Consider the following 18523-nt stretch of genomic DNA (forward strand, 5'->3'; position numbering starts at 1 on the left):
TGTACAGTATATACAAAAAGTCTGCACACATTTATTGGGTTACACGATAACATACACTAGACACTGTAAAAAAAAAAAATAAATAAATAAATAAATAAATAATTACTTGGGCGTTTAGTTGTATTAACATGCTTTTTTGAGTATACATAACTAACTGCCTTCAAATGCTTAAAATGTTAAGTTGTCATTGTTTCAGCTTGTTTTTAAGTTGAGTTAACACACATTGTTTCAAAGCAGCATTACAGAAAATGCAACTGTAATGATGCTTAAAGTTTTAATTCTGCAGTTTGATGAAAAACATGAGTGTAGATTATGCCTTATATACTGTATACATTTATATATATTTATATAAATATATAAATATATATAATATTTGCATGCCGAAGGCGACAAAGCAAGGAACACAAAACTCCATAAGATGTAGATAATGGATAAAAATAACCTTGGGGAGCAGTTCTCCTCTGGCTAAACAGCATTAATGTAATGCTAATATTAGTTATCGAGTTACCCAATAACTGTCCTATAAGTGAAAGGATTGTATTTGGGGTAAAAACACAATGTTTTTCTTCAGTCTGTTGGAATAGATTTAATATGAAGAATGTTTAAAGCGGACTCATATCGACTGATCCAATCACAGTAGAGATTCATTTGTTTATAGAATACTTGAAATGTGATTGAAATGAACAGGAAATGATTAACTCTTTTCTGAAGTGGTTATTTTAAACAAGTATGATCAACATTAGTTATTAAAATAAAGCATCTTGCTGTCTCTGACTAAGCTGAAAAATGTTGCCCCTATTTCTACACGATATCACTATCAGCCCCCTCTCTTGCCACCTTAAAAAAATATATATTTTAATCAAAACAACCTTCTTTTATTATTTCTTTTCACACAAATATGTTGCTCCATCGTTAATTAATAAAAAATAAATCTATTTTTTAACCTTGATACACTTTGTGACTGAAAAAAATGAATACAAATAATTTAAGGAATATTCCAGGTTCAATACAAGTTAATCTCAATCGACAGTATTTGTGTCATAATGTTGATTATTGATAATTGATCAAATTAATTTCGACTCGTTCCTCCTTTTCTTTAATAAAAGCACAAATGTGTGTTCCAGTGAGACACTTACAATGGAAGTCAATGGGGCCAATTTTTGGAGGGTTTAAAGGCAGAAATGTGAAGATTATAATTTTATAAAAGCACTTACATTCATTCTACTGTTAAAACTTGTGTGTTATTTTAGCTGTAAAGTTGTTTAAATCAATGTTTTTAAGATGGGCTACTTTTCCGTGTTACATCGTCATGGCAACGAAGTAGTAAAATCATCTATAACTTTCCACAGATGTGGTTAGTAAGTGATTTAATCACAGTAAAATCATGTTAACACACATATTGTTTATGTCTTGTGTCTATACTTTTGAAACAGTGAGTATTTTAATGTTTACAGATTGACCCCATTGACTTCCATTGTAAGTGTCTCACTGGAACACACATTTGTGCTTTATTTAAGAAAAGGAGGAACGAGACGAAATTAATTTAGGTATTAATAATCAACATTATGTCACAAATGCTGTCGATTGAGATTAACTTGAATTGAACCCGGAATATTCCTTTAAGGTGTGCCAATGACAAGCAGATGTTTAAAAAAAGTGCTGAGGTAGTTTTTGTTGCAATTTAGTGTTTTGGGAGAAAATAAAATCTATTAAAATAACCCCAGGGGACCTTTAGCCTTTAGTTAAATATCTTTACTAAACCGTTTTTGTCATTGGGACCGTTTTGCTGTTCATACAATGACAACTTGAGGTTTTCCTATCAGTGTGGAGACATTTGCTCAAAACATACATACAAACACACAGAGACACATGGACCAACAGATGGAGACAGGCACATACACTCACACGTGCATTGCATATGTTATTTATACTGTACACACACAGACTTCAAATTCATATTGTCATCTGATAGCTTTTATTCAAGTAATATTTGCCTCCTAAACAAAAGTATAATATCAATAGCACCCTTAAGAGGCAAAGCATTTAAAGAATGTCTTAAAGAACACAGAAAACATTCAACTAAAATCTGAAAATGACTTTTTACACTTTAGTTTATAGTGCAGCATCTTCAGTCTCTCTTTTACGTCTCATTACACTTTCTTCTACTGGCCTCCTAAACATCATTAAAACTAATCTTTATTTAGAAACAATATGATCATGGTGATTAAATAGATATCTTCAATCCTTTCAAAGATGCATGTAATGAAGATAAAAATCCTACAAGTACAACTGGATTGTGTTTCATAATTATCTTACACTAATAAAGACAGCATTGCATAATACTGTGAAGAATAGCTGTTCACATGTTGTCAGATCAGGTTGTTCATACTGTGTCATACAGTCATCATAACATTTTAATTGACAGTAGTTGTTATACAGATATTTGGTTCTTTTTGTCAGAAAATGACAATCTGTGCACAGTAAACCTGAAGACTGAATGTTGTCATCGCTCTCGTTAGACGCCGCTGGCTCAGTGTGTGTGTGTGTGTGTGTGTGTGTGTGTGTGTGTGTGTGTGTGTGTGTCCTCTGCTCTCGCTGATCTAGTGTCTGTGAACAGAAGGATTTTACACACTCGCACAACCTTGTTTGTTTGTTAAAAATTATATAATTTCTGATCATGCAGCTGTCTGTGAATGAAAAGCGCAGGCACTTACGAGGACATGGTGCAGCCGGACACGTGAGCATAGTTACCAGTGTAGTGAACGTCACAGCGGACGATATTATTGCTGAAGTCTGACTCTGAAACATGGTAACCTGGATTTACAGTAATCTGAAAGAAAAATCACAACTTAAAGGTGAAGCATGTCATTTCAACACCACTAGTGTCACCAAAAATAATGACAGACAGTCTTGCCCCAAACTCACGCTACTGGTTGAGCAGATGTTTCTATGTCGGGATGCTCAAACAAACAGAGCAATGTTTTTAAAGCACCTTCTCACGGCCTCCAACATTCACAAACGACTGTCATATTTCGCCCCTAGTAGCAGTCGTGATGTATATTTAATTTGATCACAATAGATTCTATTTGCTGCGAAGGCACTTGTGAATCGTGATGTCAGAGCGCCCAGTCCCTTGACACATATAGAAAGATCAAAAAAGGAAAATAGAGCTTTGAAGAAAGTTGGTAAGGTTGTTTGTGAGTTTGTTGTCTGGGACTTCTAACGACACCTCAAAATGATGTGAGAGAGTGTTATTATGTTGAGCAGATGGAATAATTTGATTAAATTCATGATTACAGTTTTTCTCATTTGCTAAGACACGCTTAATGAAACTGGGATCCACTTGATCTTCATCATCACCTTCTTAGCACAGCAGAAGTCTTCTCTTGCATTTGTTTCACATATTTTTCACACCCTTTGTCAAAACAGTTACCACAGATCTCATTGAAAGACCCCAAACTCTATTGGATTAACTGTGTTGAACAAAAGGAAAACATCTATTCACAGCTGATAGAAAGTACTTGCATAATTATGAATCTCTAATGCACCTGTGTGAAACACATTTGCACATCTCTTCAATCAGTCCTCATCCATCTATAAAAGATGCCACCTCTGATCAAAGAGGCCTAAGGCACGGAAGGAGAGTAAGAGGCCATGGCAGAGGGGCCCAAGGAAGAGGAGTTTGCATGCGTGGTGGAAGAAAATAGAGCTCAAGTTTCAAATGAAATTCAGGCAACAATTATTGACCAAGTCATCAATCATGGCTGTCCTTTAGAGAGGCTGGACAAAGGGTCCAGCCCATTCTGAGTCAGAGCACTGTGGCATCTATTGTCGGGCTTTGTCGGAATGAGAAGAGGTAAATCACAATGTTACTGTATACCACAGTGTATTTCAGCTTTACTGTATTGTCCTGTTGGCAGAACAAACTGTGTCTACAGTAATGCAGATGTTTCATCAACCCCATTTATGTGACTGTCATAATGTCAATTTTACTTTATAGAATACACACACTGGTGGCAGAGGAAACATGTTTAGTGTTGAACAGGAGGCTGCCATTGTAGATATGGTCGTGACAAACAATGCGATCAGACTGCGTGAAATCCAGGCAGCAGTAACTGCAGATCAGGGAGCATTTAGAAACATCAACAGTGTGAGTTTTGGCATCTATTGATAGAGTCCTTAAACAAAACCATGTCAGAATGAAGCAGCTGTACAGAGTTCCATTCCAAAGAAACTCTGACATCGATTCCAGTATGTGCAGGTATGGATTTGTTATTGTAATGCCTTGGAATAATTTGCTTTATGAATTTTCTTTTTTTCTTAGAGGATAATGGAGCTTGAAGCTGAAGGGGCACATCACAAATTCATTTATGTGGATGAAGCCGGCTTCAACCTCTGTAAATTGAGGAGACATGGGAGGAACATCATTGGGCAGAGGGGCACCTTTACAGTGCCAGGTCAAATGGGCGCCAATATCACCATGTGTGCTGCCATCTCCAATGATGGTGTCCTTTGCCACATACCGGCCCATACAATACAGAACACCTCATCACATTTCTTGACACACTGAAAGACTGGTTCCACCCGAAGAAAGAGGGCTGTTGAGGCCTGGCGTGACTCTGTATGTCATCATTTGGGACATTGTTGCCTTCCACCACTCTCGCCTTGTGAATGAATGGTTTGCAGCACAGCCCCGTATGATGATACAATTCCTCCCTGTATACTCTCCTTTTCTGAACCCAATTGAGGAGTTCTTCTCTGCTTGGAGATGGAAGGTGTATGACACCGGCCATATGAGCAGATGTCCCTCCTGGAGGCAATGAATGCTGGTTGCCTGGCAACAGATGCAGAGGACTGCCAGGGATGGATACACCATGCAAGGAGGTATTTCCCTCGGTGCATTGCAAGGGAAAAAATCCAATGCGACGTTGATGAGGACCTGTGGCATAATCATCAGGAACGAATGGACTAAATGTGAAGTTCTGAGTATTTCAACTCTTTATTTAGTTTTTTAGATATTTCCACCCATAAGTTTCTTTTGGTTGCTTTTTTTACAGTATTCAGCATCTGAGTTTGAAAAGTATCATATTTCATATTGATAGCTGTATTTTGTTGTCCATTGTGTAATGATTGATTGAAAGAACACATTAATTTGACCACAAGTTGTGGTGTTTGATGGAAATATTAGCTTTTGTTGCATGTTTTTAATGTTTCGTGAGTGTTAGAGCATTTTGCAAACCAATTTAGTCATTTTGGCCAGTGAGCTTCAGTTTTAGCCTGTGTGTTAACTGTTTTGAAAATGTGATTTAAGAGTGGACAAATATGTTTAAGCAATCGAGAAAAACTGTAATGTTCAAAGTATTTATCCTTCTTCTTATTATTATTATTATTAAAAATACGGTTTTTATAGTTATTTTTATTATAACAACAGTAACAATAATTCAACAAATATGGAGTACAAATGTTTGAGATTGAGGCTGCAGACACCAATCTGGATGAGCTCACAGATACTGTTACATCATATATCAGTTTCTGTGAGGATATGTGCATTCCTAATAGGACTTATTTAACGTACAACAACGACAAATTATGGTTTACAGGAAAACTCAGGCAGGCCAAAGAGGATGTTTACAGGGGTGGGGATAAAGTCTTGTACAATCAGGCCAGGAACACACTGAATAAGGGAATCAGAGTGGCTAAAAGAAGATACTCTGAGAAGATGAAAAACAAGTTTTCAGCTAACGACCCTGCATCAGTGTGGAGTGGCATGAAACAACTTACTAACTTCAAGACACCATCCTCAACACTGTAGTGGACCAACAACTGGCTGACGACCTGAATGTGTTCTACTGCAGATTTGAAAGGCCCAATCTCACACCCCACACCCACTCTGACCTTCACTTCACACAAACACCTCCTGCAACCCCCCTCCTCCCCCCTCCTGCTACTCAACCTGCACTTAAGATCTGTGAAGAGGATGTGTGCCGGGGCTTACGGAAACAGTAAACAAGAAAAGCACAGGGCCCAGACTGTGTTTCACCCATTTGTCTAAAATACTGTGCTAACCAGCTGGCCCCCATCTTCACACAGATCTTCAATAGATCACTGGAGCAGTGTGAAGTCTCATGCTGCTTCAAACGTTCCACTATCATCCCCACCCCAAAGAAATCAAAAATCACAGGACTTAATGACTACAGACCTGTCGCCCTGACATCTGTGGTCATGAAATCATTTGAGAGACTGTTGTTGGCCCACCTGAAGGACATCACTGGACCCTTTCTAGATCACCTTCAACTTGCTTATCGAGCAAACAGGTATATGGATGATGCAGTCAACATGGGATTGCATCATATCCTGCAACATCTGGACAGACCAGGGACATATGCAAGGATCCTTTTTGTGGACTTCAGTTCGGCTTTCAACACCATCATCCCAGTTATACTCCAGAATAAATTACACCAACTCTCTGTTCCCATGTCTATCTGTCAGTGGATTACCAGAATTCTGACGGACAGGCAGCAGCTTGTGAGACAGGGGAAATTCACTTCCAGCACCTGTACAATCAGCACTGGTGCCCCCCAGGGATGTGTGCTCTCCTCACTACACTTCTCCCTCTACACCAATGACTGCATCGCCAAGGACAAACAGTCAAAACAACCTGGAGATGAACACGCTCAAAACGGTGGAGATGATTGTGGACTTTAGGAGAAACACCCCAACACTGACCCCCCTCACCATTCTAAACAGCACTGTCAAAACAACCTTCTGTTATTATTTATTTTCACACAAAATATGTTGCTCCATCATTAATTAATAGAAATAAATGTATGTTTCAACCTTGATACACTTTGTGTCTGAAAAAAAAAAAAATCATTAAAGGAATATTCCGGGTTCATTTTAAGTTCAGTTCAATCGACAGCATTTGTGGCATAATATGATTACCACAAAAATTTATTTTGACTCGTCCCTCCTTTTCTTTAAAAAAAAAGCACAAATGTGTGTTGCAGTGAGACACTTACAATGGAAGTCAATGGGGTACATTTTTGGAGGGTTTAAAGACAGAAATGTGAAGCTTATAATTTATAAAAGCACTTACATTAATTCTTCTGTTAAAACTTGTGTATTATTGAGCTGTAAAGTTGTTCAAAACGTCCTTTTTGGGGTTCATTGACATTACGTCGTCATGGCAACAAAGTAGTAAAATTGTCTATAACTTCACACAGATGCGGTTAGTAAGTGATTTAATCACAGTAAAATCATGTTAACACACATATTGTTTATGTCTTGTGTCTATACTTTTGGAGGGTTTAAAGGCAGAAATGTGAAGATTATAATTTTATAAAAGCACTTACATTCATTCTACTGTTAAAACTTGTGTGTTATTTGAGCTGTAAAGTTGTTTAAATCAATGTTTTTAAGATGGGCTACTTTTCCGTGTTACATCGTCATGGCAACGAAGTAGTAAAATCATCTATAACTTTCCACAGATGTGGTTAGTAAGTGATTTTATGACAGTAAAATCATGTTAACACACATATTGTTTATGTCTTGTGTCTATACTTTTGAAACAGTGAGTATTTTAATGTTTACAGATTGACCCCATTGACTTCCATTGTAAGTGTCTCGCTGGAACACACATTTAAAGAAAAGGAGGGACGAGTGGAAATTAATTTTTGTGGTAATCAACATTATGACACAAATGCTGTCGATTGAGATTAACTTGTATTGAACCCGGAATATTCCTTAAATTACAAATTACTTTTGTGATATATAGTATTTGAAACATAACTGATCATTTCTGACTTCTGCATTCATAACTGTTCAATCTGCTGAAGTAGCAAGCGTTAAAAAATAAAGTTTAGGACAAAAACTGTTTCTCACAGCGTGCTCATAGTTTTGAATGGAATAGATCACATCCGGTCGGCCGGTCGCATATGGTGTAGTCGCACAACAGAACTCCACACAGCGACTCTCCATTGTGAATGATTTCCTGTCTTTATACTCTTCAGGAAATCAATCTACCCATGATTTACCAATAGCTGACTCTGAATATTAAACTGAAATATGAAGTATCTTAACATTGAAAAAATGACACACATCACGTTCAAGGAGAAAACGGATTATTACATGAATATGAGTTGACGTAAAAGTGGTCTTACCTTGAGTATGAACTTCCCCGGCTGAACGTCTGTGATATCGATCCACTGACAGTCGATATCTGCGCTGTATGTGTCATAACATCCTGGACTCAAACCCTATGAGAGGTGCATTTCATGAGAAGACAATGACAGAGCAGAATAATTATAACACGCCACATCTCATCAAACTCTGTCATTTCTGTTGCGTTTTAAACACATGTTTATGTCAAAGTTTGGCACATGGAGTCACTCTTTTCTGTAGGGGACTACAGTAATTATGTACCTGTGTGTGAGACGTGCAGGCGTAACGGCGGTAGTATCCCGGGTCACATGACGTGTCCTCCAGGCAGAAACTGGCTTTATGACCCTCCGCTACTTTCCTCTGTGTGCTCACGTCCAGCAGATCGTAATGACAGAACTCATTCATACTGTGGTAGTGACTGAATGAGACACAGGAGTCACAATTTCACACAGATTCAACTTTTTATGCTCTGTAGAGAAATCACATTCATTATAATTGGTCATGAAGTTCAACAGGTAGAGCATGATGCTAACAATGCCAAATCATGGGTTCAATTCCCTGGAACACATACTTGGATGCACTATAAGTTGCTTTTGGCATGCCCAATTCCCACTACTAAGTAGGTCCTCGTGGTGGCGTGGTTACTCACAACAATCCGGGTGGTGGAGGACAAGTCTCAGTTGCCTCCACGTCTGAGACCGTCAATCTGCGCATCTTATCACGTGACTCGTTGTGCATGACACCGCGGAGACTCACAGCATGTGGAGGCTCATGCTACTCTCCACGATCCACACACAACTTACCACACGCCCCATTGAGAGCGAGAACCACTAATCACGACCACGAGGAGGTTACTCCATGTGACTCTACCCTCCCTAGCAACCGGGCCAATTTGGTTGCTTAGGAGACCTGGCTGGAGTCACTCAGCACACCCTGGATTCAAACTTGCGACTGATCGTATGACTTCAGAAGACAAGGATTAAATCACACAAAATCACACTGACTTGCATTGTGTGGATATATTCATATCATATCTCCATCAAAATATCTTAGTTTGCGTTTCGCAGAAGAGAGAAAGTCCTTCTTTTTTCTTTTTCTTTTTTAAATTTGAATATTTTTCTCCCCTTTCCTCCCCAATTTGGAATGCCCAATTCCCAATGCGCTCTAAGTCCTCGTGGTGGCGTAGTGACTCACCCCAATCCTGGTGGCGGAGGACGAATCTCAGTTGCCTCCGCGTCTGAGACCGTCAATCCGCGCATCTAACCATGAGGCTAGTTGAGTGCGTTACCGCGGAGACGAAGTGTGCGAGGCTTCACACTATTCTCCGCAGTATCCACGCACAACTCACCACACGCCCCACCGAGAGCGAGAACCACATTATAGCGACCACAAGGAGGTTACCTCATGTGACTCTACCCTCCCTAGCAACCGGGCCAATTTGGTTGCTTATGAGACCTGGCTGGAGTCACTCAGCACGCCCTGGATTCAAACTCTTGACTCCAGGGGTGATAGTCAGCGTCTTTACTTGCTGAGCTGCCCAGGCCCCTGAGAATTATCATTCTTGGTTCAACTATCCCTTTAACAGATTTCAGTAGCCTAGTTTTCATCCACTATTCACACTGTTTTGTTATTGACAAAGTAAAAATGCGTAATAAATGTTTGTGAAATATGTCGTCTTCTGCCTGTTTCAATTCAAATGGCCTTTTATCGATAAAAATGGTGTGCGTGATGACGTCATGCCTAAAAAAAACACTTTGTCGCATAAGTTTTGGTTTATAGCAAAATAAATCTGCCCTTAAGACGTTTCCATACAGAAATGTGTGTATATCAATATTTGTGCACCTTTCGCTTTCCAGATGTCGCTAATTTTTTTCCTCTGAAGTTTTGGTAAAATGGGGAGAGTATTGAGATAATTCATTGAAATTAGCAGCTTACTGTCATTTTAATTTCACAAATAAAAGCAATCAGAAGAGGAGGAATTGCAATCAAAAGGGAGCAGTTGCATTTCTGATAGGACGGTAATATTGGTCCTGATGTTGCGCCTATCGCAGATTGCCACCGGTTCCAACCCGAAAGCAAATCATCATGGCCCTGTTCAAGCTGGCAACCTGCACCATGTAGTGGAGAAACTTTCAGTCTTAGTATAAGGAGCATCCATCGATGTGTATGTGCTGTGTGCACAGATATTAAAGAAACATTGATGCGGTGTAATATCAGAGTTTACATGATAAATTCCTGATATTCAACAGGATATTTTAAACAATCATCTAATCTAAAGCATCGCCATCACAACTGCATTATGTCCTGCATATTTCTCCAGCAACTTTTAATGAGCAACTGAACTTGATTGTCATCTAAAATTAATTTTAGCATCATAATGCAATTTACATTTTCTGAAGAAGCTCAGCAAATGCAATCTGAGGTAAAGAAAGTTAGATTTAAAATATTTAAAAGTTTTAAAATGTTCAAAAGCTCATTTTCTGAAAGTGAACTCAGCATTGGACAAATAGTTCTGATAGTTTATAGACTTGATAAAAGTCTAGAATATTCTGAGAATGTCATTCAGACGACTTTTTTCATCTACAGAACAGGGTAAAGCTAATTTAAGTTTGTGTAAAGAAAAGGCAAGTATATATGACTTTTTTGTTTGGTAATTGATTATTTTATTTTATTCTTTATTCATTTGGTAATTTATTTAGCCTTATTTAATACAGGGAATTTTGCCGGCATTTTTTCAAAAGTAAGCTAAACAATAATTGTATAGAATTGGGCTATATGTTAGTGTTCCAGAAAAGCTTTTCTCCTAGTATTGTGTGTTTATTTTTAATTTAAAACATCTTTGTGCACAGAAATTATGTTTTTTATATTGTAGGTTAATTCCACGACTGTCATCTATTATTTTGAATGGTGTGGAAAAGCAACTTTAATAAATAAAGGGATGTCTACCGTGATTAAACTAATTGCAAAGAGTGGCCATTCATTTGTTCTCCTTGCACTTGTCGATGACCGGTGCATGATACGAGATATTTGTGTTGGCACTCCTGGAAGTGTTATGACGCAGATGTGTTTGCAGCATCGGTTCTGTGCAAGTATGCCGTTAAGATCAATCCATAACAGTGCGAGTAATGCTTCACGTACAATAAATTGGCTTTCAAGGATGTATACCTTGTCGTCATGATTAACACAGGCTAACGATTGGGGTAAATTCTGTCATGTGGCATTAAATGTTTGCGTTAATGCCAATTTTCTCGACAAAAAGTTTCCAAACCAGTTTTTCGCGACATTTCAAGTATCGACGTAGAGTTTATGCACTAGAGTTAAATGGAAAAATATTATGTCGACACTTGTGAAATTTTAGTGATAATTTGTGTTTCCATCAGCTATATCGGTAAACTTTTTGATGCGCTACACCTTTTGTCGCAAAAAAAAAACCCTGGGATGGTAACAGTTTAGTGACATTAAATGTGTAGTTTTCCTCACTGGTGACAGCTGTGCCATTCCCACGCATATCTCGGTCTGCTGGGGAGAAAGTCTGCGGTTCCTTGATTCTTCACACGCTGAGGGAACCGTAGTAAAACTCTGGTGTCATAGTCCCGAGCATTAGCAGCAGAACTGATCGACAGAAAACAGATTAACTGACATTTTTAAGTGAAAAGCAGACTTTTATAGATGGTTAGTATATCAAGTTTATATCATTTAATAATATGAATAGTGGAACTATGAAATACTGTATAAAGGCATCAATATTACATACCATAAAGTCTTAAACACAGTCATCATATTTTTTACAGTAAATTTCTGGTAACAACAGCTGCCGGTATTTTACTGTAAATTTAACAGATTCTCCTTTTTACTACCACTATTATTATAGTCAATGAGTGATTAATAAAATCTATTATAAAATAATTATTTTATGATTGTAAACAGTATTTCACTGCCATCGGAAAGCTTAAAAAATACAATACAAACCTCGCCAGGCAGTTCTCCTCCGCAGCACACCTGAGATTGTACATGGGCACTCTCTGGACATACGTGGACACCTGGATCATATACGGGTCCACCACAAGATCTGGAAGACCTGTGGACATTTAAAGGGTTCGTTCACCCAAAAATGAAAATTCTCTCATCATTTACTCCCTCATGATATTCCAGGTGTGTGTGACTTTCTTTCTTCAGCAGAACACATTTGAAGAAAAATAGAAAAATATCTCAGCTCAGCAGGTCCTTAAAATGCAAGTGAATGAAGATTTCTCTTTTGAAGCTCCAAAAATCACAGACAGTCAGCAGAAACGTCATCCATACGACTCCAGTGGTTAAATTAATGACTTCTAAAGTGACACGATCACTTTTGGTGTGAAAAAGCTCAATATATAAGGACTTTTTAACTATAACCCATCGCTTCTGGTCAGCAGCAGTATGCGCATGTGACGTAAACGTGCTGGCATTTTCATGCGAGAACTGACACACGTGCATCACAGCCGGAAGAGCAGCGCTGTTTAAAGCCGATTATGAGGAATGCTGTACAGAAGCTTCATTGGTTTTAGTTTAGATTTGTATTTATCTGTTTCTTTACTCATAATGGTGTGTTTGTGTGCTTATCCTGGAAAGTCATACATATCTGGAATATCATGAGGGTGAGTAAATGATGAGAGAATAAAAAATTTTGGATGAACTATCCCTTTAACAGCTGTGTGTGTCTGTGTGTGTGTGTCTGTGTGTGTCTGTGTGTGGTGTGTGTGTGTGTGTGTGCGTCTTTGTGTGTGTGTCTGTGTGTGCATGTGTGCCTGTGTGTGCGTGTGTCTGTGTCTCTGTGTGTGTGTGTCTGTGTGTGTGTGTGTGTGTGTGTCTATGTGTGTGTTTGTGTGTCTCTGTGTGTGCATGTGTGCCTGTGTGTGCGTGTGTCTGTGTCTCTGTGTGTGTGTGTGTCTATGTGTGTGTTTGTGTGTCTCTGTGTGTGCATGTGTGTCTGTGTGTGTCTCTGTGTGTGTGTCTCTGTGTGTGCATGTGTGTCTGTGTGTGTGTCTGTGTGTGTGTGTGTCTCTGTCTGTGTGTGTGTGTGTTTGTCTGTGTGTGTGTGTGTGTTTGTCTGTGTGTTTGTGTCTCTGTGTGTGTTTGTTTGTGTGTGTGTGTGTGTGTCTGTGTGTGTGTTTGTGTGTCTGTGTGTCTGTCTGTGTGTCTGTGTGTGTCTGTGTGTTTGTGTGTCTGTCTGTGTGTTTGTGTCTCTGTGTGTGTTTGTGTCTCTGTGTGTGTGTGTGTGTGTGTGTGTTTGTGTGTGTCTGTGTGTTTGTGTCTCTGTATGTGTGTGTGTGTGTGTCTGTGTGTGCGTGTCTCTGTGTGTGTGTGTGTGTGTGTGTGTATTTCTTTCCTCATTATAATCATAATTAAGGGAGTTGATTTTTGGGTCATAATTGGTTGCGGTCACAAAAATATAACATCTGAAAGTTTGCAGAGGTGATGAGACAGTTATTAAAGCTATAAAGATCATACATGTATATATATATATATATATATAAATCATATCATAAATTAATCATACAAATCATAAAAAGAATCATATCACACAGTTGTTTCCCACCAACTGTAGTCTTTCAACATATGCCAACCAAATCTAACAAGTGCGCAACATTACTTCAGTCAAGAATGAACAATTTTTAGGATATTTTCTGTGGAACCGAATGACCTGTTTATTTTTATTTAGTCATCTTAATGTTTGTTCCACCAAAGATATTCAACAAACAATGAAAAGTGTGCCAACTAACCCCAGTCTCCTCATCATCTCACACATCTTACCATTCTGGAAGTATCTGGTTCCGTAGCCGTTGTGTCTCTGAGTGCTGTGTCGGGGTCTGTAGTACGAGTCATAATAATTATAATATGGATTATTATGTGGACTGTTCCGGACGGATTTATATGGATCATATGGATCATCTCCCATCATCATGTCTTCTGTTCTCTGAGTGTCAGTTGTTTCTGTTGGAGAGTTTGAGCTCGTGTTGTGACCGTCACTGATCGGGATCACGGGTCCAGCGGCTCGTCGGTTCGGCACTGTTCGGCCCGGTGGCACAAACTCGGACCCGCGACTCACTAGATGAAACACGCGCCCGTTATTCGTCCATCGCGTCCGCGCACGCAGAGCACCTGCCGCCGCTCTCGATCCGGCGTTTAACTGCGAGAAAACTGTCAGAACACAACTACAAACACAGAAAACCAGCAGAAGCACACTTCCACGGGTAACCCTCTCCATCATCCGCTCCACAGCAGCGTTTAATCTCTCCAGTCAAACAACAAGAGCGCAGATCCTTCTGGACTTCATCAGTGTCCTCTGAGGAGGGGCTGATTCAGGTGCTTTGGGAGATTTTAAAGGGTTCTGGATCGGTTTCAAAGTTACACAAGCGACACTGGCAACATCTCTCATCATAGCTTGAGTACACGAGGACTGGCATGATCAACACTTTATACAGCTGTCTGATTTATATACAGTTGCAATCAAAATTATTCAACCCCCCTGACCAGCAACACATTCTGGTGATGTGAATTAAAACACATCAACTATAACCTCAGTAAACAGTCAATGTAAGTTTTTAATACACATTTGAGTGATTTTGAGAACAATGAGTTCAGTTTACCCACATTTTAAAATAAAAAATAACTAATTCTCTCCACAAATGTCATGTCAAAAATATTCAACCCCCAAAGTCAATCATTTGTGGAGCATCCTTTATCCTTAATAACAGCAAATAAATGTTTCAGGTAAGTGTTCTCAGGCTTCGGACACCTCTCTATTAGAATCTTTACACATTTCTCATGAGCAAAAGCTTCCAGCTCATTGACATTCTTTGGTTTCTGTGCTGCCATTGATTTCTTGAAATCCCAACAAAGGTTTACAATGGGATTTTAATGATGGACTGAAAGGGCCATTTAACGACATTCCATGACCTATCCCTGAACTTGGTTGTATCCTTGGTGTTATTGTCTTGCTGGAAAGTCCAGTGATCACCGAGCTTCAATTTACACACTGAAGGCATCACATTTTTCATGCCAAAATGGACTGATACCTGAAAGAATCCATGGTGTCATTCACACAGTCAGGATAGCAGCAAAACACCCCCATAACAGGACTGACCCACCCCATGCTTGACTGTTGGGGATGGTGTCGTTCTTATCACCTTGTCATCTTACTCCAGACGTACTGCTGACCCATGGGTGTAAAACTCATTTTCAGTTTAGTGTCATACATCTATAAAACCTTCTTCCAGGACTCCACAGGTCTTTCCTAATTACTTCTTGAATATTCAGGTCAACATTTCCCTTGGTGAAGTTTTGCTTTCTTCCACACCCCAAGAAGGTTGCTGTTGTACCATATTTAAAAAATGTATGAATGTTGCTGCCAGCTTTGTCTATTGGAAACTGAAGTGTCTTGGAAATGTCCTTTTAGCCATGACCTTTCTTGTGTAATGAAATGATCTCCTCTATTAGCTTTTGAGACTGATTTTTTTAATTGCATTTTTTGCATAGAAATACATTTTTGCTTGCAACGCTAAACTTACATTTTAAAACTTAAATAAGTGCCATTGCAGATTGATGACTTAAATATGTAAGGCTACACAAGTAATTGTTTTAAAACAAAATTAAGAAACAGCTACATGCAATAGGGGTTGAATAATTATGACATGGCTGTATTTTTAAAAATCCTGCTATTTAGAAATATTAGGTTATATATTCACACTATAACTTTGAATGTGTCACTCAACTGATATAAATGTAAAGTTTAAAAATTCTGGGTCTTCAGAAAAGCTTACCTTTGTAAATCCTTACTGTCTTGGGGGGGTTGAGTAATTTTGATTGCAACTGTAGTATAATAATGATTTAACAACAGTCATTTCCGGTGTTCCCCGTGCAAAATTCTGTTCTGGGTGGTTGCCAGGGTGTTGCTATGCACATAGTTAGGGTGTTCTAGGTGGTTGCTAGGATGATGTGGACGGTTGCTATGGCATTGCTAAATGGTTGCTTACTGGCCCAAGTCAAAAGTGCCCACCCTTAAGTCTCTATGATTTCACTGTAAGGGTTGTTGAAAAATCTTTTGAAAATCTAGTTTAAAACACGAGTCAATTTCGTAGAAATGTAATCTTTGTGTCCATGTTGGTTCCACATTTTTTGAAAAACATTTAGAGCATTTTCTAAAAAAAATTTTATTGAAATTATTACTTTAACCCTTAAATGCTCGTGTGTTTCGCCAGACATTATGACATATTCGGGTCTTTAGTGAATATATTACACCTTCAAAATGTCCAGATAGTGTCAAATTTTCTAAACATTTTCAAGACAATTAGAAAATAATAGAATAGAATATATTCTGATACAGTTTGATGTTTTATTTTTCATATGAATGAGATGATGCAACAAATCTAGAACAGGATTCATGACTTCCACACTGAAATTTCATGAGACACAACTGTCTGTCAAACACATATTGAGCTACACATTACACACAATCTACACACAATCTACACACAATCTACAATCTACACACAATCTATACATAATCTACACACAATCTATACATAATCTACACACAATCTATACATAATCTACACATAATCTACAATCTACACATAATCTACACACAATCTATACATAATCTACACATAATCTACACAGAATCTACACATAATCTACACACAATCTACACACAATCTATACATAATCTACACACAATCTATACATAATCTACACACAATCTACACACAATCTACACATAATCTACACACAATCTATACATAATCTACACATAATCTACACAGAATCTACACATAATCTACAATCTACACACAATCTACACATAATCTACACATAATCTACACATAATCTACAATCTACACACAATCTACACACAATCTACACATAATTTACACATAATATACACACAATCTGCACACAATCTACACATAATCTACAATCTACACACAATCTACACACAATCTACACATAATCTACACATAATTTACACATAATATACACACAATCTGCACACAATCTACACATAATCTACACATAATCTACACATAATATACACACAGTCTACACATAATCTACACACAATCTACCCACAATCTACACATAATCTACACATAATTTACACACTATCTACACATAATCTACACATAATCTACACACAATCTACACATAATCTACACACAATCTAAACACAATCTAAACACAATCTACCCACAATCTACACACAATCTACACACAATCTACCCACAATCTACACATAATCTACACATAATATACACACAATCTACACACAATCTACCCATAATCTACACATAATCTACACATAATATACACACTATCTACACATAATCTACACATAATCTATACATAATCTACACATAATCTACACATAATCTACACACAATCTACACATAATCTACACATAATCTACACATAATCTGGTTATTTTTTAAAGAAGTAATAATAAAAGATCATTATGCACTACTCATGACAACATTTCTTTTTTCAAGAATTTCAGCTTTTAATACATTTTTGAAATTTTTACTGTCTCCGGAAGGTTATACCACACTATTTTTTACTTTAAGCCCCAAAACATTATCAAAATGACTTTGAATTCAGACCTAGAACAAGATGTGTATTCAAGTCATTATTTTGTGTGAATTGCATTTGTAATGTATTTTTGAATAATGTAATAAATCTGGATAAATATGAGCATCACGTCATTGACCCGTAAATCTTTGGGATTTTTTTCAGCTGTTTTTTCATTCGTCAGGTATAAATCATAAATCCAAATGCTTTGTAAAGTAAACTAAATTAATACTTAATAAAAAAAGCACACCGCTCTGTAGCACAAACGATGCAAGTTTAATACTTAAGGCCCAAAACCCCAAAACGTAAACAATAATAATAGTGATGTTTGCCGTAGTACCACTAATTAAATACAATTATTTAAACATAATTTCAATCCACAGCTTGTGCATTGCATTAGTATGTAAGCGCAACTTTGTAATAATTCTGTAAAAATACTAAATATATCATGAACTTGTTGGTGAATCAATTATTTGCTAACAAAAAACGCCCCCATCATTGTGCTTCCCCTTTCTTTTAATCAATGGAAAAAGGAGACTGAGCTGAATATCCCCAGTGTTTACAGAGTTAAATGTCATATTTGTTTTCCGCTTTACCGCAGTGTTTGTCACCTTGTTCAGTTTCACTATAAGAGCTTGAAATTAATATGTGGAGTTCTGGTTTGGCTGCTGGAATTGAGCGTCACGTCCAGATTCAGAAGTTTCTGCTGTTCTCAACAACACTTCAGAATGAAAACCGTTATTGTGAAACAAGTCGAGAT

At 37.8% G+C, this 18523-nt stretch overlaps 1 protein-coding gene across 1 annotated transcript; it reads right to left on the bottom strand.

The window, feature by feature from the left end:
- Positions 1–1833: 1833 nt before the first annotated feature.
- LOC127423873 (protein-lysine 6-oxidase-like) lies at positions 1834–14475 on the bottom strand. Its single transcript, XM_051668541.1, has 7 exons — positions 13951–14475; positions 12130–12238; positions 11641–11772; positions 8422–8578; positions 8160–8255; positions 2715–2830; positions 1834–2607 (listed from the first exon to the last, which is right to left on the bottom strand). The coding sequence occupies exons 1-7, from the start codon at positions 14405–14407 to the stop codon at positions 2601–2603; spliced, it is 1074 nt and encodes a 357-aa protein (XP_051524501.1). The 5' UTR covers positions 14408–14475; the 3' UTR covers positions 1834–2600.
- Positions 14476–18523: the final 4048 nt, after the last annotated feature.

Source organism: Myxocyprinus asiaticus, chromosome 33 (genome assembly GCF_019703515.2).
Source record: "Myxocyprinus asiaticus isolate MX2 ecotype Aquarium Trade chromosome 33, UBuf_Myxa_2, whole genome shotgun sequence".
Classification (NCBI taxonomy): domain Eukaryota; kingdom Metazoa; phylum Chordata; class Actinopteri; order Cypriniformes; family Catostomidae; genus Myxocyprinus; species Myxocyprinus asiaticus.